The sequence below is a fragment of the Equus caballus genome, chromosome 14 (assembly GCF_041296265.1).
Source record: "Equus caballus isolate H_3958 breed thoroughbred chromosome 14, TB-T2T, whole genome shotgun sequence".
NCBI classification, from domain to species: Eukaryota; Metazoa; Chordata; class Mammalia; order Perissodactyla; family Equidae; genus Equus; species Equus caballus.
The window spans coordinates 25,013,747-25,037,315 of NC_091697.1; the positions used below are offsets into that span (position 1 = coordinate 25,013,747).

The 23,569-nt window shown below is 37.4% G+C and overlaps 1 protein-coding gene across 22 annotated transcripts in view; it reads left to right on the plus strand.

Annotated features, from left to right (window-relative positions):
• The window catches only part of FBXW11 (F-box and WD repeat domain containing 11), a 124,708-nt gene that overhangs the window by 38,603 nt on the left and 62,536 nt on the right, over positions 1 to 23,569 (plus strand). For 9 of the 22 annotated variants that reach the window (XM_014730524.3, XM_003362896.5, XM_005599231.4 and 6 more), the window contains one exon: positions 988 to 1,089. The exons of the other annotated variants lie outside the window; for them this stretch is intronic. In XM_014730524.3, the coding sequence (XP_014586010.1) occupies positions 988 to 1,089 (102 nt within the window). The remainder of the gene's footprint in view (positions 1 to 987; positions 1,090 to 23,569) is intronic. 22 annotated transcript variants of the gene reach the window in all.

A 23,569-nucleotide genomic window follows, 5' to 3' on the forward strand; every position in this document is an offset into this window, starting at 1 on the left:
TTGACCATAGATCTGAAAAAGTATTTATTGAATACCATAAATAATCTAATAGTTATTAAGTACCACCCATAATGCATATGTCCATTTTTGTATTTTACTTTTTTTCTTAATTCTCTTAAAAACCAGCACGCTTTTAAAAGAGAATGGGAATGGATAAATGAAGTAAGCTTTCAGTTCATACGTGTGTCAAATGGCCTTTGCACACAAAGTCCAAAATGAAAATTATGATGTTCTCAAGTTTTATGGGGGGAGGGAAGGCAGCGATGGGGTGACACTGAAAATCAGATGTGTTTTTAATTGGCCCTTTTATTGCCTTTATCTATCAATCTGTCATTCATCTTTCTTGTTCCTTGTGCTTTATGTCTCTAGGTCTCCTGTGATTTATTTTAGGGAAGTGCAAAACTGTACCCACGTGATAAAAATTTGGATGATCAAAGTTTTTACAATAGAGGCATCATGGTCTTGTGGAATGAATGAAATTCTGGCTTTCCCTTCCTTTGCTGTGTATCCTTGTGCAAATGACTTAACCTCTGAGCCTCAGTTTCTTTACTGTGGTACGGGAATTAGAAAACATATTTAAAGTATCTGGCACATAGTAGGTTCTTAAGCAATGATGGCAATTACAATTACATGACACAGACTAGAAACTGTTACTTTCATGAAGTTATAGTCACAGTCTCACCACTAATCTTGTTTTGTACTGAGACTTTCACAGTTTTCTTTAGTGGGTTTTCGTTTAAATGTTCTCTCTCTTTCTTGATTCTGTACACTATAGCCTGAGGAATTAGCGGTTGGTAGCAGAAACCTCCTTTCCATAGGACAGAAAGTGGGCCCTCTCCCGACGTTGCAGTAAGCTGTCTGTCCCTGACCTCCAAGCTGCCAAGGGTGCGTCCCTGCCCAACTAACATTCAAGTTGCCTGTGTGAAGGAGTGATTTGTTGCGGCCTCTAACTGCTTCTTCTCTTCCTTCCTTTTTGTCATCCTGCAGTGTTCTGTGCCAAGGTCTTTGTGGCTAGGCTGCGCCAACCTGGTAGAGAGCATGTGCGCACTGAGTTGCCTGCAGAGCATGCCCAGTGTCAGATGTCTCCAGGTGCCTCTCTTCTTTCTTGTTGTAAATGTGTTTTTTACGTATGCCATGAACATTTGTTGAAACTTGCAGTAGTGTGTTTAATCCAATGTTAAGTCTGCTAAATGTTCTGTGTAACCCTCTGCTTTCCTCCAGCCTGGGTGCCCCACATGGAGGCGTTAGTACTAAGAGGGGCCCTTCTGAGCAATGGGTCTTTGGGCCCTGTTCTGCTCTTCTTTTTCTCCTCCTGCTTTTTATCTCCCCACCCCCTACCCTACCACCTCGAAGTTGTGATTCTCATGTTTAATAGTTGTGCATGTTCCCAAAAAGCCCTGACATTTTCCATTTGACTACTTTTAATAGTTCTTTGTTGAGTTGGGAGGGTTTCAGAATTAAAATGGTGATTTTTCTATTTTGAAACTTATCCTTTTGGCTTGCTTTCTCTCCCTCCTTCAAAAAAGGAGTGGGGAGGGAATCACTAACGGTATAAAGCCTCAAATTGAAGTTTATAAAGATCACAGCTTTATGCTGCCAATGACTGTCAGTTTGGGCCACCTCCCAAGGCCAGATCTGACACCTGTCCTCAGGGTCTACCCAGTCTTCCAGGCCGGGCCGGCAGAGAATTCCACAGATAAAAGTAAAACTTTTTTGGAGGGTGGGGAGGGGGTTTCACAGGCAAAAACTGTTAGCAGGAGAGTACAGCTGGACTGACCTCACTTGTTGGGATGGATTCTGAGAGGGACAAGGCAGAAAACATTGTGGCTTTATTGGGGAAGCTCTGTTTAGAGAAAGCATGTATTCAATTAAGTATGGTTTCAGTAGCAGTACTCCCTTTTCATCACTGTGTATTCCAGACAGTTTGTTATATCTTTAAAAAGCAATATTAAATTCCTGGCATCCTGTGGAGACTGCCCTGTTTTAGGAAAACACTGTAAAATCAGGAAATGAGTTAGAGGGATATTATTGATGGCATGGGTGACTTTGCTGTTCTCAAGGTTATCTTTCTATTCATGTTTACAGTCTTTAAATGGAGCTAGGGAGCCAGGAAGAAGGAAAATTTTCTGCATATTGGGATTGTACATTTCATTTACTTATTGGCAAACATTCAGAGTAGCATTGGTGTGGTTATTGATTAAAATTGCTTTCTTTAGAAAACTGAGCTGGAACCTCACTAATACAATTAACTAGAGAGTGAATTCATTCTAAGATTCGGTGTCTTAAGAGTCTATGTAAAAAGCTGGGTTAAACACTTAGGGTCCAGGGATTGGCTTCTTCAGTGAGGCTCCAGTGTAATGTGTATTTATCTTTGGAAAAGCAGCTTCCTGCATGCAATGTAACTTTAACAAAAATGTTCTTGAGATGGCAGACGTTATTGCATGTGTTCTTCTTGGTGCTAAACAATGGATATTTGCATTACTGTAATGATGTACATCTTTATCTCTGTTTTTCTGAAAATGCTTACTTGAATATTATAGTTGCTTTTTTAGTGGGCTGAGCCAGTTTTTTTCCCAGAAATTTAACTAGGGGAAGAATTGTAGTTGTTAATGAGTTCTGGAAGTGCAGATTCTTTTTACTGCATTCAGTTAAAAGTAATTGACCAATGGAAGGCATTATTCAATCTATTTTAGTGACGATATTGTGGATTCTCTGGAGGTGGGGTGAGTGGGAGGAAGTGTGGGTTCCTACCTTGTTGAAAATGGAAACCCAGCTGTGTTAAAAGTTCTTCTTTGACTCATCTTTCCCAGTGAAAATCATGTAAGAGAAAAAATGTAAACTTTTCCTTGACAGGACCTTGAAATAAGGTGAAATATTGAATGATATTCACTGAAATGTGAATGGAGCAAATATGGTCTTTAGAGTTATGTAGAGAATTATTTACTTAGGTTTTTATTTTCCCTAGTATATAATTGAGAGTATGCAGCACAGTAAAGTGAACTATGTACTCAGCTGATTGAATTAGCAGCACATCATTACTCCGTTTTGTTCCATTTGTGAATGGAAAGTAAACATGTATTAATGAACCTGGAAGTTTTCTTTCCTCTCTACTCATTCGTTTTATGTGTTATTTTAACAGCAGTGTTCCTCTTCTCTACCTTCAGTCTCCAAATAGTGTTAAAATTTAGTGACTTAATTAGAGTTTGGGCTTCCAAAGAATGCCTGTTGCTTCTATGCTACATCTTTGGTGTATCACAAAGGTCACTCCTGCGTGACATTGCAACCCTCTCTGCAAGCCTGTTTTAAGCAGGCCCCAGAATGGAAGGACAGACAACCTGAAGAGCCTCTTTGGCTTTGCTTAGGCTCTGGAGTTGCATGAAAGGGTCCCGGTTAAAATGATTACACTGAACCCATTGACAGTTGCAACTTTAGCCACTTTAGCCTATGCGTATGGCTGAGTCAGTTTACTTTCTGAAAAGCAGGAGTAAAGAAAGTAGTTGCCTTGAGGCTTAATCCAGTCCTTGTAGATTCTGCCATCTGTGAGAATGGGAAACGGATGGCAAAGACTTAGAAAATAAAAATCATTCATTTACCTCAGTCCAGCTGTTAAAAAAATAAAAGTCACTTGCCACCAAAGGGACTTGGTGTTTCACATATATTAGCTTTGTGACAGCTCTGTGAGGTGATATTATTCCCATTTTTCAGATATGGAAACTGACTCTCAGAGGTAATATTTGTGATTGGACCCAAATTAATATTTATATAGCTGTGAAGTGGTGGAACTGGTCTTTGAACTCCAGATTTACCTGATTCCAAAATTGGTTTTCTTTCCTCTAGTCTGGAATGCTACTATTTCTGGAGTTTTCATCTTAATTTTGTTTGTGAAAACTTTACTATTAATACCTGGTGTGTGGCTTGTTTAGCCATTATTTATTTGAAGATAAAAAAAGAAAAACCTGCCAAATATCTATGGGGGAAAAAGAATTGCATTCCCTTTGCCAAAATGAGCCCTCCTGAGTCTTAAAGCTAGCAAGCTTCCTGAATGGCTTTTCTGCAAATTTAATTCTGTGAATATTTACTGAGCAAGTGGTATGTGCCAGCGTCTATACTGGTGCTGGGCTTATAAAGATGAACAATACAGACTTGTTCCCTGCTCTGAAGGAGCCCATTGTGGTAAGCAGACCTGTAAACTAAAATCCCACAAACAAAGTCCAAGAGAGTGTGTGTGTGTGTGTTTGTGTAATAAAACTCTGAAGTTAGCTAAATCTATATGTGCTTTTAAAAAAATGTGAACCAGTTTAAACGAGGGCTAACTCTCAACATCTTTCAGAACAGTTGAATTGGAATATCTGGATGCCTCGGAACCAAGCTGAATTGAATCAATATTTCAGTTGTTTCAGATAACCAGATTCAATCAGTTGATTGTTACATCAGATAATCAAGAGTTCAGACCATGTAGAGTATTTACGAAGATTCCAAGACTTCTCTGGCACAGGAGTAATATTAATGTTAATAATAGTATTTATCACTTATTTTTCCACCTTCTTTCTGTGTGTTGGGCTCCAGGCACAAGGTTCTCTTATTTGATCCTTTATGGAGAAGTTGTCTGTCATGCCTTTTTTGTATATGAAGTTAGAGAATTGAGTTGACTTGCCTAGGGTTACATATTTATTTAAGTGGCAAAACTGGCTTATGAGCCTAGGTCTGGGTAACTGCAAAGCAGTACTTTAGTCACCATGCTGTAGTGACATTAACTTAGCAGCTGCCATTTTTAGGTTGAAACAAATTCTTCTTTATTTTTAGTGTTAAAAAGCTAACATAACTGGAATGTTGAGGCCCCATGTAGTGGACTGACAGCTTTTCTTGGGAATGCCATTTGCAGGCTCTCAGCTAGAGAGAGTGTTAGTGAGAAGCTTTTTTCAAGGGGAGGACTGATTGCTTGGAATGACAGCGAGGATCATGTGCATCAAGTTTCAGTGCCTCCTTCCTAACTCCAGAGCAGATGGGGCTAGGCAATAATTAATACAACTTCTTGACAGCTACCTATTTTCTTTCCTTACTTTCAATATGTGTAGTGGGCCACAGTGATTTGAGAATGCTGCAGTTGGAACTTAGCACAGCTCCCAACATAGGAGGCTATTTTTTAGAGAAGGGAGATAGATAGCTTGGTAGAAGGAATCCTGGCTCTGGAGCAGACAAACTGCAGTGCTCGTCTTGTGCCTGCTACTCTATAGCTCTGTGACACTAGGCAAGTTACTTTGCTTTCCTGTACTTCAGCTTTCTCATCCTTAAAAATGGAGGTAGTTTTATCAGCCTACAGTGTTTCGTGACATTGGGGACGAGAACAGTTACGTTTTACTGTTTGCCTGCTGTTGAGGGGACAAAAACCCATGTCTTTCATCGCTTGCTCCTGGTTCTCTGTTCAAGAAGAAGGAATTCCAGTCTTACAGTCTTAGGTTCCAGGGCGGGATAAGGATAAGATAAAAGACTGCGTGTGATGCAGCCTCTGCTGTTGGGTGTTCTCCTTTTGTTCGGGGCCTGTCTTCTTAGGTCAGACATGGCGGTTCCATCTCACTGCCCTTGTTTCTTTTCTGGTGCACATGGGGGATGTATCATTTCTTGTTGATTATCCTGTTGTACTCTGGAGCCAATAAGGTGATAGCTTGGAGTAACCTTTTGGGTTGTTTAGTGGTAGAGTCTGTAATATTTTTTGAACATTAAAAAAACCCACATTTTTTTCTCTTTATAAGAAAATTTACTACAAAATATAGTTACTAAAGAAAAAATCCCTTGATAATCTCACCACCCGTCACCACCCAGAGAGAATATTTGTTGCTATTTTAGGATCTGTCTTCTTCTGGCCTGTTGGGCAAGGAGGAATCCATCAAACCGTGCAGGTTCTCTGCGTTACTATGGTGGTGATAATGAGTATAACAGTGATGTTGTAAATGTCCCATGGGACCCCAGAGTTTGACTTTGGAGTCTCTGGAGGGGTAAAGGAAGGCCTGATATAGTGCCCCTCCCCCTTCTCCCTCACCGCGAATACTTCTGGAGTTATTTGTTTTATATAGCAGGGCTCTTAGAATTTTTCACGTAAAATCTTACTTCTATGGAAGTTTCCAAACACACAAAAATAGAGAACCATTCAACTCAACCTTGAACAGTTTTCAAAATTATGCTGTTCTTAGTTCAACGTTCTTCAACTTTGCTTTTTCTGGGGCATTTTAAAGCAAATCCAAGATGGCTTAATAAAAAGAAAAAGAGTTTGACAAATCACTGTTTTATGTCAACATTTAAAAAATTTTAAACAAATTTCAAAGAATTAAAAATAGTATAATTGTTACTGAAGGTTATAAAAGACATACAGAGTTTCCCTTGACCCCATGTCTCACTTCTGAAAGTATTACTTCGCAGTTTCCCATTATCCTTTTGGACAAAAGCTTAAAAATACAGATAGACCCAGTCTGGATGGCCTAGCATTTTAGTTTGGCATGTTCTGTTTCGGTGGCCTGGGTTCCGTCCCCGGGCCTGGAACCATACCACTTGTCTGTCAGTACCCATACCATGGCGGCGGCTCACATGGAACAGGAAGGACTTAGAACTATACACAACTATGTACTGGGGTTTTAGGGGTGGAAATGAAGGGAAAAAAGGAGGAAGATTGGCGACAGATGTTAGCTTAGGGTGAATTTTCCCCTCCAAAAACACACAATAACAACAACAACAACAACAACAAATAGAACCATACTATACATATTATTTTTCAATTAATAACTTTTTCAATTAATAGTCTACATTGACCATCTTTTCATATCAGCATATAAAACCCTACTCTTTTGTATAGCTGCTGTAGTATTCCATCATATGGCTTTACTTTTTTTTTTTTTTTTTTAGAAGTCTTGATTCCTTTTATTTTCTTTTGCTGGGAAAGATTTGCCCTGAGCTAACATCTGTTGCCAGTCTTCCTCCTTTTTCCCCCACCTCCCTGGAGCCCAAGTACATAGTTATATATTCTAAGTCCTTCTAGTTCTTGTATGAGAGCCACTGCCACGGCATGGTTACTGACAGACGAGTGGTGTGATTCTGGACTTGGGCAGTGAACCCAGGCCACCAAAGTGGAGCGTGCTGAACTTAAACCACTTAGGCTATCAGGGCTGGCTCTACTATTTTTTCCCCCCTGAGGAAGATTCGCCCTGTGCTAACATCCATTGCCAATCTTCCTGTTTTTTTGCTTGAGGAAGATTAGCCCTGAGCTAACATCTTTGCCAGTCTTTCTCTACTTTATATGTAGGATGCCACCACAGCATGACTGCTGAGTGATGTAGGTCTGTGCCCAGGATCTGAACCTGTGAACCTGGGCTGCTGAAGCAGCGCTTGTGGAATTTTAACCACTCGGCCACAGGCCTGGCCTCCCCCACCCTTTTTTTCTTTTTTTAAAGATTGGCACCTGAACTAGCATCTGTTGCCAACCATCTTCTTGTTTTTTTCTCTTCCTTCTCCCCAACCCCTCCCCCCCAGTACATAGTTGTATATTCTAGTTATAGGCCCTCTGGTTGTGCTATGTGGGATGCCGCCTTGGCATGGCTTGATGAGTGCTGCTGGGTCTGTGCCCAGGATCCGAACCGGTGAAACCCTGGGCCACCAGAGTGGAGCACGTGAACTCAACCACTCGACCACAGGGCCAGCCCCCATCTTTTTTTTTTAAACATAGCCAGTTCCCTGTTGAAGGAACTTTAGGTTTCAGTTTTCTTGTTTCGTAACACTTTACTAATTTCACTGAACCTATATCTTCAGGCTTGCATGATTATGTCTGAAGAATAAATTTCTAGAAGTACAATTTCTTGGTCAAAAAATACCAGTGTTTTATTGTTAAGTTACCTATATACAGAAAAATTTAGTCTCTCCCTTCCAGTCTCTTCCCCTCCAACAAATGTTGATAGTTTGTTGTCTGCCGTTGCATGTTTGTTTTCTTTGTTCGTAGGAGGTTATGTAGCCCTACAGTTACAGGGATCCTCCCCCCTTTTTAATGGGGAAAATGGGCTCCCCTAGGAAAATCAACGCTGCAGCTTGCTTTGCTTCCTTTATTTCCCTAACGTTATGTTACAGACATGTCCCAGATTCATGAAGTCTAACTCTTTCATCAGTGGCACTTCTGTCATCTGTAGATTGGTGGTGGTTGAGGGAGAGGAGTACAATGCTTTTTTCTTTTTTGAATTACAACATATATATAGAGAAGTGCAGAAATCTTAAGTGTATAGCTCAGCGACTTGTCAAAATGGAGTGCTTTATTTTGCTAGGTATGGCTAAATCGTCTTCGTGGAGGGTGGACCAGTTTATGGTCCAGTCATTGCCATAAGCTGTAGATATCATTTAAAAATGTTCTAAGGTTTACTTTAAAAATATTATTACAAATAACCTACACTTGTTCAAAATTAAACCAGTAATAAAAAGTGACAAGTAGTAACATGATGAATTGACTTCCTACCATCATTTAAAATCACTGCATAATATTCCATTTAATAGATATGTTACTGATTTTAAGAAACCCTCGCTTCTGTATCACGACTGCTTCTAATTTTTGAGTCATTTTAAGCCATGTTGAGTAGAATGACATTGGAGCTAAGTCTTTGTGTACTTCTGTGATTGTTTCCTTAGGTAAAAGAATGTGCATATTAAGGTACTTTAGGTTGCTAAATTGTGCTTTTGAGAGGTTGGGTCAAATTCTACTCCTGAAAGCAGTGGATGAGAGATTCCCTTTTCATATGCCCTAGATGGCATTGGATATTTTAATTTTGTATTTCTTTGCCATGTTGACAGATAAAAATGTAGAAATAATATGTTGTCATTGTAGTGTACGTTTGTTTGCTTGCTGGTGAGATGGAATATATATATTTATTTATTGGCCGTTTCTAGTTCTTGTTTTATGAGTTCTCCATGCCTTTTCTTCATCTTTCTACTGATGGCTTTATATAATATATTTTTAAATCTGCTTTGTAGAAACTTTTTATATGTTAAATAGGAGAACTGTCATTTCTTGTACATATTTCCCCTCGTTTGACATTGGCTCTTCAGTTTTGTTTACAGTGCTTTTTGCCTTGAAGAAAGTTTTGAAAGAAATGTTTACTTTCTACGTAGCCTTACTCCTTTTCTTTATCATTCCTCTAGTGGTTTATGGCTTTATGTTTTGCATTTCAATCTTTCAGTTTTTCTGCAGTTTATTTTGGTGTATGCTGTGAATTAGGGATCCACATTCCTTCTAAATGGCAAGTCTGTTTTCTTTATACTGTTTACTGATCTAGCTTTTTCTCGTTGATTTGAAATCACATGCTCATGCTTCACGTCTTGTATCCGCTGATGTGCACTCACAGAAGTCTCTTTCTAGCTTTTCTTCTTCTTTACTTTCCCAGTATCGTCGTCAGTTGTTAGCCCCTGTAGGCTCAGGGTCTGTGCGCTGTATCAATGCTGTCTTTTACATGTAATGCTAGTTTCAGAGTGTCTCGTTAATGATGATGGGCTTTGAAAGTTCAGCGCCAGACAGAAAGATTCATTTTAACATTTTTCTAAAAGTAATTTTTCTTCTGTTCTTACTATGAATTGAAATATTTTTTTTTTTTAAATCATTTCTATGTCATATTTTCTGAAAACTATGAGAGTGACTTGGTGATTTAAGAAGTTGAAGCAGCAGCAGAACAGCAAGTATATTGATATTTTGGAGAAAGTTCAAATGACAGCACAATGCCTGGCATGTGGTACTAGCACTCAAGACAGGAAGAGAGCCTCTGCCATGGGAACATTAAAGCTACCTCTTGTTTTACTAACAGTTTTAATTTATGGTTTCCAAAACAGTGTGCATGATGGATAAGATTTAACAGTATACTTTGAACGTAGAGAAGAGGGTGAATGGGATTCGGATCACATTAAAGAAAAGTTTTTATTTTTTCAACAAAAATGATGTGATATACCTCATAGTACTGATGTTTATTATGTTGCTTATAAAAATGTTGGTTTTATGTATTTCTATTGATTTACATTTACTGTTCTTTTTATGAAAGTTACACTTTCTCACTGCAAAAATTTTAGGAAGTAGAGCTGTATAAAGAGGAAAGTAACCATTTATTCACAATCTCACTTTAGTTTAATGTCCATGCTTTGTTTTTTTCTTGACATGTTTTTCTGTACATGTTTGTATATATATATTTTTTGTTTGTTTTTGTGTAGGCTCATACTCTATATACCAAACTATATCCTAATTTTTACCAATGTGATTCATATTAGTAAACAGTTTATATTTTTAATAAATGTATAGAGTTTCATTGTCTGGGTGTACAATCATTTGATTAGTCTCTTATTGATGGACATTAAGGTCATTAAATTTTAGTTGCTATTTATGATTAATTCCTTAGGTTATATTATTCATTGGAAAAATTCTGAGTCAAAGAACATGAACTTTCTTAAGGCTTTTAAACTTTGATCAGACTTCAACCAAAAAGGTTATTCTAATTTACGTTATTATTAGCAATATATGATTATAATAGAAATAAATGCCCAGTGTAGAAAACTGGAAAACGTAGGCATGCACAAAAAATATATTAAAAATCATCCTTTGTTTACTTGTTTCTTTTTCCTTCAAACTACAAATATTTGTGATGCTCCTACTGTGTGCCAGGGGTTATTGTAGGGACTGGGGTACAAGAGTGCACAAAGCAGAGAAAAAGCCACTCTGTATTGGAGCTTCAGTGTTAGTGAGGAAAGAAATAAAATGAGTAAAACTCATCACATATTAGATGATCGTGAGTGCTGTGGAGAAAAGGGGGGATAGGGTCTTCCAGGGTTTGGGGCTTCTGTTTTGCAGAAGATGGGAAATCAGTAGAGAATTTTGACTGGAAGAGTAATTTATTTGACTAACGTGTTAACAGGATCTCTGGCTGCTGTGTAGATATAGAATGAAGAGAGGAAGCGGGTAGACCAGCTCTAAGGCTGACCAGGGTACTTAGTCAGGATTCTCCAGAGAAGCAGAGCCGATAGTAGATGGAGGTGTATTTTAGAGTATTGGCTCACATGATTGTGGGGACTGGCAAATTTGAAATTTGTGGGGCAGACCAGCAGGCTGGAAACTCAGGCGAGATTTGTCTTCCAGTCTTGAGGCAGAATCTTTGTTCTTAAGGCCTTCAACTTATTGAATGAGGCCCACCTACATTTTGGAGGGTAATATGCCTTACTCAGAGTCTGCTGATTATAAATGTTAATCCTAACTACAAAATACCTTCACAGCACCATCTAGACTGATGTTTGAGCAAACAACTGGCCGCTACAGCATGGCCAAGTTGATACATAAAATTAACTATCACAACTGGTGATTGAGAAGAGGCCACACTCTGGAGTTAGGGATACAGAATGGAAACAGAAGCAGTTCATGACCAAATGAAAACAGAAAAGGTGAGTGTGACATTAGTAAAGATGATATCAATCTTGTCAAGCCAGTATCATTTATATCACCAATATCTAACAAGTGTTTAGTCAGAGGGGGTTTGGACTTTGGAGTCCCTGGCATGGCTGGAAGATGAAAATATGCTAGGGTCTACTTGAGTAATGCAGGGCTTGCAACAGTGACTCTTCACGGAGGATCACTCAGGATGTAGCACCCATCTGTGGAAGGACCGTAAGCATGTAGGGAACGCATAGGTAACGAGCGCTTATGCCAGGCACATTGCTAAACTCTCTCCCGTACATTATCTTTTTTAATTCTCTGAACAACTTTATAAACTAGGTGCTATAATGTCTGTTTTATACGTAGGGAAATTGTGACAGAGAGCGGGAGAGCTGGTGACTTGCCTAGGGGCACATATCTACTCAGTGGCAAAGCCAGGATTTAAACCTCATCTCTCTAGTTCCAGTGTACCTTACTGCCTCTTTAAGTAGAAACTCTTTTCCTACAGATGATTATCTGTATTTTAAGTTGTAAATAGACTTCTCTAAATCTTAGGACAATTACGCAATAGGGATGGCTATTTATGTTATTATACCAGTAGCTTACACAATCAGACATCTCTTCTTTAGAGGCCTTCTCTGACCACCCAATCTGAAATAGCTTTCTGCCTGTTGCTCTGTTTCTTTATTTTTTCTTCATAGCACTTAGCGCTGTCTGAAATTATATTCCATGTTTTTTCCCCTCTCCTGTCTGTCTTTCTCCTCTATCAGAACCCAAGTTCCACAAGAAAAAGGGTCATGTCTTAGTGTTCACTTGCATGGTAAACCCACCTGTTTCTAGAATAGTTCCTGAACAGGCATAATTAATTGGAATGTGAAGGAATGGCTGTCTTTAAGCTTTGTTAGATTACATTGCTGTAGTAGTATTTGCTGTAATGGTCAGAACTATACTGGGCTTAGTTCTCTGAGTTCTTTGAATCCAGGATTGTGAGTTGAAAGATTACCTTGAGTAAAAATTGATCTTGCTTTGAAGACTAGCTTATTGTGTGTTTGTTATGCTTAAAAAATACTTTTTTTTCTGATTATAAAAGTAATACATGCATATTGTAGAATGCTGGGATAAAAGTAGAAAGAAAAATGAGAAATAATCCTCAAATTAGGGAGTGCCATTCTTAATATTTTGGCGTTTTCTTTTTAGTTTTTAATCTATGTGTATATTTTACATAGTTGAGAATATTTTATGTATATAATTTTACACGCTTTGTTTTACTTTATATGCTTTGTGCATTTATTCAGGATGATTATGTTAATGTTTTCCTATTATTAGAACTTTCTCATAACATAATTTGAAATTGCCATATAGTGTATTTCTTGAACATCCCATAATTTGTCATTTTTCTGGGTGCTTAGAATTTTCTTCTTTTTTTTGGTGAGGCAGATTGGCCCTGAGCTAACATCTGTTGCCAATCCTCCCCTTTTTGCTTGAGAAGATTCTCCCTGAACTAACATCCGTGCCAGTCTTACTCTATTTTGTATTTGGGATACCTCCACAGCATGGTTTGATGAGTGGTGTGTAGGTCCATGTCTGGGATCTGAACCTGCGAACCCTGGGCTGCTAAAGTGGAGTGCACAAACTTAACCACTATGCCATTGGGTCGACCCCAGAATCTTCATTTTTAATTATTAAAAAACTAATCACTATCTTTGTGCATAAATCTTTGCCTTCATTTTGAATTACTTAGGATATATTTCTAGGAGGTATACTGTATATATCTTGTCAAGCTGTTTTCCAGAGGGTTTGCGTCTCATTGTACACACCTTATTAGGATTGAACATTATTATTTTGAAAAAGTTTAACAAGCCTGCTCTGCATGATTCAGTAGTAAACTCTAAATTCACAAGCCTCTCTACAAGTGGCAGCCTTCCTCTCTGAGCAACTCGAGTATATGTTGAGTCAGCGAAGACATGGCCTGCTGAAAGAAGACCTGCTGCCACTGGATGTGCTTGGCCAAGAAACGGAACTCCAGAGACATTTGCAAACACAGTACAACTGTGCCAGCCTGTGCCCTCCTCTTGAATTGCCTGGGCACTGTGACTAGAGTTCAAAATTGAAATCATTCATCTAGAATGAATTTATTCAGAAAATACTTAAGAAACCATAGAATCGCTCATACATTTTGTACATATTTACTGACTACCTACCGTACTCTGTGCTATGGCCTGCTAATGTGAAGAACCAGCTGCCAATCTTTGTAGACAGATTGCATATGAAGACTCTTCATCCTAATGTAAGGAAGGTGTTTTTTACTCCCTCCTCCCTTTAAGAAAACCAGAAGTCACTTACTGGAGTCCTTGAAAATCTCTTGTATTATAGAATGCTTTCTAGTTATTTAATTTGAAATAAAAGCAAATGTTAAATCCTTCATCTTTAAGGCAACAAAAAAGAATAACTAAGGATTAGAATAATGGTAGTCAGAAGAAACTATCACCTAATTAATTTCAAAGAAAAAGACTTTGCTAAAAGCAACATTGCCCGAAGGGGATCTGGTAGAGTTCACAGGAAAGGGATAAATGGATGAAACCCCATTGTCGACTAGCAGTGATGGCTTGGGGAAGACACATGAACCTGTGGTGTCCTCAGTCAGTACTAGTTTGAGATGTTTACTAAGATCGTCTGATGGTGCCGAAAAGGGAACAAAAGATTTCAGCACACGTTTTTCCTAGGGATGGGATCCCACAGTTTGAAGCGTTGGGTATTAATGCAAACCAGCCATTGAAAGACTGCTTTTTATTTTGAGATAGTCTTAAGCTTAGTTGTAAATATAATACAAAGAACTTCTTGTTTCCCAAACTACTTGAAAGTAAAGCTGACTGAATCATTTTCTAATGTTTTAGTGTCTATTTCTTACAAAGGAGGATGTCCTGTGTAATCATCATATGAGAATCTAATCAGTCAGTTAACATTGATGCATTACTGCCATGCAGTCCTCAGTCTCTGTTTAAGATTCATCAGAGGTCCAGTAATGTCCTTTATAGCAAAGATAATCCAGTTCAGAATGGTATGCTGCCTTTAGCTGTCATATTTCTTTAGTTTCATTCAGTCTGGAACAGTTTCTCAGTCTTTGCTGAACTTCTGTGACCTTGACACTCTTGAAAATGACAGATCCCTTATTTTGTAGTATGTCTGTTAGTTTGGGTTTGTCTATTTCCTTATGATTGATTCAGGTTGTACATTTTTGAAAGGAACATCACAGAAGTGATGCTGTGTTCTTCTCACTGCATCCTATCGGGTGGTATCGGATTTTGATTTGTCTCAGTACTAATGGCGATCACTTTGATTGCTTGAGTAAGGTGATGTCTAGCAGCTTTCTTCACTGGAAAGTCACCTTTTTTCCTTTGTAATTACGTATTTTGTGGAGAGGTACTTTGGAACTGTATAAATGTCCTCTTTTCATTAGAATTTCAGTTCGTTTATTATATCTGTATAGACTTGTGGTTTCTTATTTTATTCAACGGGTTATAATCTGTTGTTACTGATATTAATTTTGGTGGTTAGATTGTTCAGAGTTTGGCCAGTGGGTGCCCTTTTAAACTGGCTCCTGTGTCTTTTTGATCTATCCTCATAGTTCTTTAAGCACTTCCTTACTTTCTGCTGCAATAAAAATGTTCCAGGCTCATCATGTATTTTCCCAGACTCAGTTCTGGAATCAGTCAGTTCTCCAAGTGGAGAATGGTATTTAGATCTGGGTGATGGGTGTGCTTAGTGCTATGGGATGTCATTGCATCTAGGCCCTCTCAGCCAACAGTGTTAGGTAATATATATATAATTTTGCCTCCCTGTATAGAAAAAAACTAATTGCTTTTCTGTGTATTAAAACCTGATTCAGAGTGCTATCTCCAATTCTAGTCTAATCTTACAGATTTCATTCTAGCCTTCTATGAGTTAACCCTTTGCATATTTATAACTTCCTTCTCTAACAGTGAGAAACCTGGCTCCTATTTTGCACAATATATCTATTCACTTGCTCAGTTCTAGAAGGCGTATTAAGTAGTTTTAGAATTACTCACCTGCATCACTGAAACATAAATGTACTAACCATACTGAGTATTTCTTTACAGTTAAAAAAATTCTTCTGTTTGTGGCTATATAGTCTTAACTACTGAGTTCCAGAGTCATTTAGGTTAGTTTTACCCCACTATTAAGTGTGATTATGTTATTCATTTGAAATATACTTAGGTTAATTTGTTCCTGCTGATAATGCATCTCTCCCAATCCTTGTTGATTTTATCTTTTATTTGAGTATATAAAGCATTTAATGTACTTCCAAGAGTCAAAACAACACGAAAAAGTATAGTCATCCTCTCTGTCCTTTCCCATTCTCCCATTTCTTTCCATGGTGTTTCCACTGGGTGACCAATTTTATTAGTTTCTGGTTTATCCTTCCTGGGTTTCTTTGTGTACTAATGAACAGGTACACCTATATATATTTTCTTATCTTGCTTGCTGCTTACATAAAAGGTAATATGTAGATAGTCTTTTGTACTTATGTTTTTTTCACCTAAACATGTACACTGAAAATTACTTCATGTCAGTCCATAGAGGCCTTCCTTATTCTTGCTGACAGCTGCATAGTACCCTGTTGTGTTGATACGCCGGTATCTTATGTATGAGCACATAGGTTGTTTCCAGTTTTTTTTTTTTTTAAAGAATTTATTTTTTATTTTTTTTTAAAGATTTTATTTTTTTTCCTTTTTTCTCCCCAAAGCTCCCCGGTACATAGTTGTATATTAGTTGTGGGTCCTTCTAGTTGTGGCATGTGGGACGCCGCCTCAGCGTGGTTTGATGAACAGTGCCATGTCCGTGCCCAGGATTCGAGCCAACGAAACACTGGGCTGCCTGCAGCGGAACGCGCGAACTTAACCACTCGGCCACGGGGCCAGCCCCTCCAGTTTTTTTTAAGTAACAGAGATTGCTCCAGTGAATAACCTTGTGCACATGTATTTTCATGTTATTATTTAATGATGTTGTATCTTCAGGAAAAATTCCTATTAGTGGGGATGCAGGATCAAAGATAATGCTGGAACAAACCTAAAACTCTTTATGTAGTTTTGTTAGATGTTGCCAAATTCTCTTCCCAAAGGGTTGTACACACTTGCCTTCCCACCAGAAATATCGCAAAGTGCTTGTTTCCTCACTGTTTCACAACAGAATGTGTTTTCATACTTCTGAGTATTTGCCAGTTTTAGGTGAGAAATCTGTAGCTTTAGTTTGCATCTCTTTAATTATGAGTAAGTCTGAACATCTTTTAAGTCATTTTTATAAATCTTTATGAAAGTCTGTTCATGTCTTTTCCCCATTTTCCTACTGGGATTTTGCTAATTTTTAACCCCCTCAATTTAAAAGAAATTTTTAGGCATGTAAGTCCTTTTATCTGTGACATATGTTGCAAATATTTTTTTCCAGTTTCTCATTTTCCTTTTGGCTTTATTTATGGTGTTTTTAAAAATACTGCTATGTACAAGTTTAAAATTTTTATCTAGCCAGATTTTCCTATCTTTTCTTTTATTGCATCTGGATTTTGACTCATAGTTAACCTTTCCCTACACCCAGGTTTTAAAGAAACTCACACATCTTTTTCTAGTACTTATGGTTTCACTCTTTAAATTTCTGATTTATTCGATGTCTCCATGTATATTAAGTATGGGTCTAATTTTACCTTTTTCCAAATGGCTAGCCAGTTGTCCCAGCGCTTCCTATTAAAATGTTCTCTAGTGATTTGGGATGCCACTTTTATCATGTACTAAATTTCCATATGTACTTGGTTCTGTTTCTGAACTTTCTATTCCACTGAACCAGGATTTGGCAAACTATGGCCGGCTGGCCAAGTGCAGACCTGTTTTTGTATATAACGTTATGGTGGAGCACAGCCACTCATTCATTTACATATCGTCTGAGGCTGCTTTTGTGCTACAGTAGAAGAGTTGAGTAGTTGTGACAGAATCTGTGAGGATTGCAGAGCTTAAAATATTTACCCTCGGGGCTGGCCCGGTGGCGCAGCGGTTAAGTTCGCTTGTTCCGCTTTGGTGGCCCAGGGTTCGCTGGTTCGGATCCCGGGTGTGGACATGGCACCGCTCGGCAAAAGCCATGCTGTGGTAGGCATCCCACATATAAAGTAGAGGAAGATGGGCATGGATGTTAGCTCAGGGCCAGTCTTCCTCAGCCAAAAAAGAGCAGTATTGGCAGTAGTTAGCTCAGGGCTAATTTTCCTCAAAAACAAAAAAAAACCCCTCTGACCCTTTCCAGAAAAAGCTTGCTGACCCCTACACTGAAGTAATTGTGTATTCGTATGCCATAAAAGTACCTCATTTTAAATTAGAGTGGCATGTAGTGTATTTTAATGTCTGGTAAGGTTAATCCCCCCTTGTAGATTTTCGTTTTCCATGTTTTTTTTGGAATATTCTTAAAAGTTTGTTTTTCTATATGAACTTGAGTATCGACTGTCTATTTCCCTAAGAAGCTTTTTGTGTGATTTTTGGGTGTGTGTTAAACTTATAAATTAGGGTAAATCGTCATCTTTATAATGTTGAGTTGTCTTATCTAAGAACAAGTTATGAAGAACAGAATAGAGAAACTTATCAAAGAACTACTCCACAAAAATGCATCAGACCAGCATGGTTTCACAGAGAAATTCCACCAAATCTTCAAAGGACGTACAGGCCAGAAGCCTCTTAAATTGTTCCATAGCATTGATTTTGAAGGAAGACTCTCTAATTCTTTTTATGGGAATTATTTCTAGTTTTATTATCTTTTGATCAGAGACTATTATTATCTGATTTTTCTCGTTTATGGAACTTATTATTTCTTTGTGATCTAATGTATGATCAATTTTCATAAATTTTTTCACCTGTGCTTGAAAAGCAGGTTTAGTCTCTCTTAACAGGATATAAAAGTTGCTATCTCTAAGATCTGCCTACCTTGATTATGTTTATTCTTCTGGACTTTATTTTTTGTCCTCTCAATCTGTCTTGTACTGGGAGAAGTATATGTTAGTGTATTTTTAATCTATCTCTCTTTGCGTGTCTTTTAGTTTCTTTCTTTTCATGGTGTGTTTTCTTTGCTCTTTTATTTATTTTTGTTTATTTTTTTGGTGAGGAAGATTGGTCCTGAGCTAGCATTTGTTGCCAATCCTCTTCTTTTTGCTTGAGGAAGACTGTCATTGAGCTAACATCTGTGGCAGTCCTCCTCTATTTTTTTGTATGTAGTACCCTGCCACAGCATGGCTGATAAGCAGTGCATAGGTCGGTGCCTGGGATCTGAACCTGTGAACCCCTGGCTGCTGAAGTGGAGCATACAAACCCAACCACTACACCACAGGGCCAACCCCTGTTCTTTTATTTTTGAAGTTTCTTTTTAAAATTAGGAAGGCTTGTATATTTGTTCTATTGATTACCCTTTACTCGTAATATTCAAATGCCTCTAATTCTTGATTTCTTATATAAGGTTTTATTAACAAGTTTATCAGTCTTTACTGGTGTTCTTTACATCTCACCCATTGCTTGTACAACAATCAGTTTGGTTTTCTTTCTTTTTCCTGATGTCTTTTTCAATTTCTAAGTTGCACTATTTCTACTTTGTCAGAATATGTAACATAGTCTTCTACTCTTGTATTCATCTTTGTTTTATTCTTAGATTTATAATTATTATTATTTTTTTATTTTCTTCTAAAGATTTTTTAAATTTTTTTCCTTTTTCTCCCCAAAGCCCCCCAGTACATAGTTGTATATTCTTCATTGTGGATCCTTCTAGTTGTGGCATGTGGGATGCTGCCTCAGCGTGGTTTGATGAGCAGTGCCATGTCCGCGCCCAGGATTCGAACTAACGAAACACTGGGCTGCCTGCAGCGGAGTGCGTGAACTTAACCACTTGGCCACGGGGCCAGCCCGAGATCTATAATTATTTTAAATGTTTATCATTAATCCTTTGCTAAAGTTTTCTGAGTCATCTCTTGGTTACTCAAGAAGGGCTCATGGATACAGAATTCCCTGACCTATTAACTTGTTTAAAGCTTTTTTGTATTGATTTTGGATATAAAATCTTTTCTTTACACTTTTTTTTCTACAGTTTTTGGAAAAATGCTGCTCCTCTGATGCCTTGCTTGGTATGTTGTTTTTAAGGTGTTTGATGCCAGTCTAATTAATGCTCTTTTTCTTATAAGTTTTTTTAATTAAAAAAATTATTTTGGACTGAAGACTATGAAAGTCTTTTCTTTATCTTTAGATTCTAATAATTTTCCTGGAATATCTCTAGGAATCTAATGCTGTGGGCCAATTTCCCCTAGTACTTGGAGACCCTTTTAACATACAGGTCAAGTTTTCTTTTATTTCTGGAGAATTTTCTTGAATTACATTAAAAAAAATAAAAGTTTCATTGAGATATAATTCACATGTCATACAGTTTATCCATTTGAAGTATGTAATTCATTGATTTTTAGTATATTCACAGAGTTGTGCAACCATTACCATAATAAATTTGGAACATTTTCATAGCACCAAAATGGTACCCTTTTAACTGTCTCTCCCCATTTTCCCTTACTCAGCCCTAGGTAGCCACTTAGATTATAGTTTTAAATGTTATTTCTGTTTCGTGATTTTATTGTGTGTTTGTATATATTTTTCTTTAGAAGCTCCAGTTATACATAGGTTGAATGTTCTTTGTCTTCCATTTCAACTACATTCTCTCCCATTTCACTTCTTTCTTTATCTCATTTTCATTCCCTTAGGTTATCTTCCTGCTTTTCTTCAGTGCCTCTTATTCCATTTTTCATTTGAATTTATCATTTTGGGGGGCATTGTAGTTTACTTTAATTTCTGTTATAATCTTGTTTTTATTTCTTTTCTGAGTTAAATCTTATTTCATTTCTTTCTGCTTTTGGTACATTTATGTTCTTAAGATTTGAATTTCTGATTCAAAGCATTTAAAAAATAATATTGAATGCTTATTTGAGCATATTTAATTCAGTTTGGAGTAACTCTTTTCATTCAGATTCCGCAAGAGCAATGTGCCATAATGCACTAAGACATATGTGGTATATGGTAAATTCACTTCTCTCATGTGTAACTAGAATGATAGTTTCTATGTACTGACCTTAGGAAAATTAAGAAAATAGTTACTGAAACCTTCCTCTTTTTGCTTGATGAAGACTCTCATTAAGGCTTATCTTGCAGAACCCCAGTTAAGAAAGGCTAGTGTGAGATGTTGTTTCAGTTTTCTTCTGCTCCCCCCCCCACTTTCTTTTGTTTTCTTTCATGCGTGGGGGGTTTCAGTAGCTGAATTTTCTCCTTTTCTGTTCCTTTCTTTCTTTTTTTTTGTATAGATGGAGATTCCTTATATACTACATTTTTGGGGACAGGACTGGCAGTTCGAGGTTGTTTAAGTTTACAAGATTCCCAGTTTAAGAACATCCTTCGTCAGTGTAACAAAGTATAATTGTTTTACTGGATGGCTTTGTTTTCGGGGAGGGGAGCAGAAAATTGGAAGGAGGGGCTTTGTATCCTTTGAATGTTTTAAAAAATTCTATAATCTTGCAGGATCTTAAAATCCCTCCCCTGTCATTTCTTTTTCCTTTAATCGTATAGTGTCCAAATGATGCCTAGCCTTTCCTTTCTTCTTCTTTTTTAAATTAATAAACTTTATTTTTCAGTGCAGTTTTAGGTTCACAGCAAAATTGAGTGGAAAGTGTAGAGGATTCCCATATATCCCCTGTCCTCACACATGGCCAGCCTCCCCCACTATGACATCTTGCCCCATAGTGGTACATTTGTTACGGTCCACGAACCGATGTCATCACTCAAAGTCCATAGTTTACATTAGGGTTCACTCTTGGTGGTGGTCAGTTTTTAAGTGATTCCGTTTTCATCTTTACTATTGGCTTATTAGTTAAACTTCATTTGCTTAATTTTTTTCTCATGGTTGTTGTAGGATTTACAGTTTGTGCCTTTAACTTCTCACAACCTGTCCTAAAATAAGATACTGCATCATATATATGGGAAGAAAGACCTTACATCAATATACTTCTACTTCCCTCCTCCCTTCCTTGATGCTATTGTTGCCTTACATTTTATTTCTGCAAAGTCTATAAACTCCATGATATATTGTTATTCTTTTTGCTTTAACTAGTTAATTATATGTATGTGTGTATGTGTATATAACTTCAGAAGCTTATTTTTTTTTAAATGTTTTAATTGTGATAAAACATACATAGCATAAAATTTACCGTTTTAACCATTTTTAAGTGTACAGTTCAGTAATGTTAAGTATATTCACATTGTTGTGCAACCAATCTCAAGAACGTTTTCATATCCATTCAACAGCAAATCCTTGTTTCTCCTGGAGGGAGCAGGAACAACCATTCTACTTTCTGTTTCTCCGAATTTGTCTACTCTTGATACCTCATATAGGTGGAATCATATTTTGTGACTGACCTTTTTCACTTAGCCTAGTGTCCTGAAGCTTCATCCGTGTTATAGAATGTCTAAGAGTTTTCTTCCTCTTTTTGGGCTGAATAATATTGCTTTGCGTGTTTGTACCATACTTTGTTGAGCAGTTCGTCCTTCAGTGGATGTTTGGATTGCTTCCCCACTTTCTGGCTATTGTGAATGATGCTGCTATATAAACATTCGCATGAGTGTGCAAATATCTCTTTGAGACTCTTCTTTTAATTATTTGTGTGTATACTCAGAAGTAGTCTTGCTGGATCATGTGGTAATTCTATTTTTAGTTTTTTGAGGAACCACCTTACAGTTTTTCATAGCAGCTGCACCATTTTACATTCCTACTACCAGTATACAAGGGTTCCAATTTCTCTACATCCTCGCCAACACTTGGCATTTTCTGTTGTTTTGATAGTAATTGTCCTGATAGATGTGAGGTGATATCTCATAGTGGTTTTGATTTGCATTTCCCTAATGATTGGTGATGTTGAGCATCTTTTCATAAGCTTTTTGGTCATTAGTACCTCTGCTTGGAGAAGTATCTATTCAAATCCTTTGCCCATTTTGATTGAGATTGTTTGTTTTTTTGTTGTTGAGTTGTTAGGAGTTCTTTATATATTTTGGATCTTAATCCATTATCAGATATATGATTTGCAAATATTTTCTCCTGTTTTTAGGTTGCCTTTTTGCTCTGTTGGTTGTATTCTTTGTGCACAGAAGTTTTTAATTTTGATGTATTCTAATTTATCTGTTTTTCTTTTGTTGCCTTATGCTTTTGGTATTATATGCAAGAATTCATTGCCAAATCAAATATCTTGAAGCTTTTCTCTTATATTTTCTTGTAAGAGTTTTTTAGTTTTAGCTCTTACTTTTAGATCTTTGATCCATTTTGAGTTAATTTTTATATATGGTATACGGTAAGGATCCAACTTCATTCTTTTGCATATGGGTATCCCATTTTCCCAGCACCATTTATTGAGATGACTCTTCTTTTGCCATTGAATGATGTTGGCATTCTTGTCAAAAATCATTTGACCATATGTGTGAGGGTTGATTTCTGGGCTCTCCATTCCATTGGTCTATATGCATGTCTTTATGCCAGTATCACAGTTTTGATTACTGTAGCTTTGTAGTGAGTTTTGAAATAAGGAAGCATGAGACCTCCAATGTTGTTTTTAAAGATTGTTTTGGCTGTTCGTAGTCCTTTGAGATTCCATGTGCATCTTAGGATGGGTTTTTCTGTATCTGCAAAAACACCATTGGGATTTTGGTAGGGATTGCATTGAATCTGTAGATTGCTTTGGGTAGTATGGACATCTTAACAATATTAAGTCCTGCAATCCATGTGAACAGGATGTCTTTCCATTTGTTTGTGGCTTGTTTGGTTTTATTCAGCAGCTTTTTGTACTTCTCAGATAGTCAATCATTTTTTTTTTTTATTAATGTTATGATAGATTACAACCTTGTGAGATTTCAGTTGTACATTATTGTTAGTCATGTTGTGGGTACACCTCTTCCCCCTTTATGCCCTCCCCCCACCCCCTTTTCCCTGGTAACCACTGATCAGATCTCCTTGTCAATATACTAACTTCCACCTATGAGTGGAGTCACATAGAGTTCGTCTTTCTCTGACTGGCTTATTTCGCTGAAC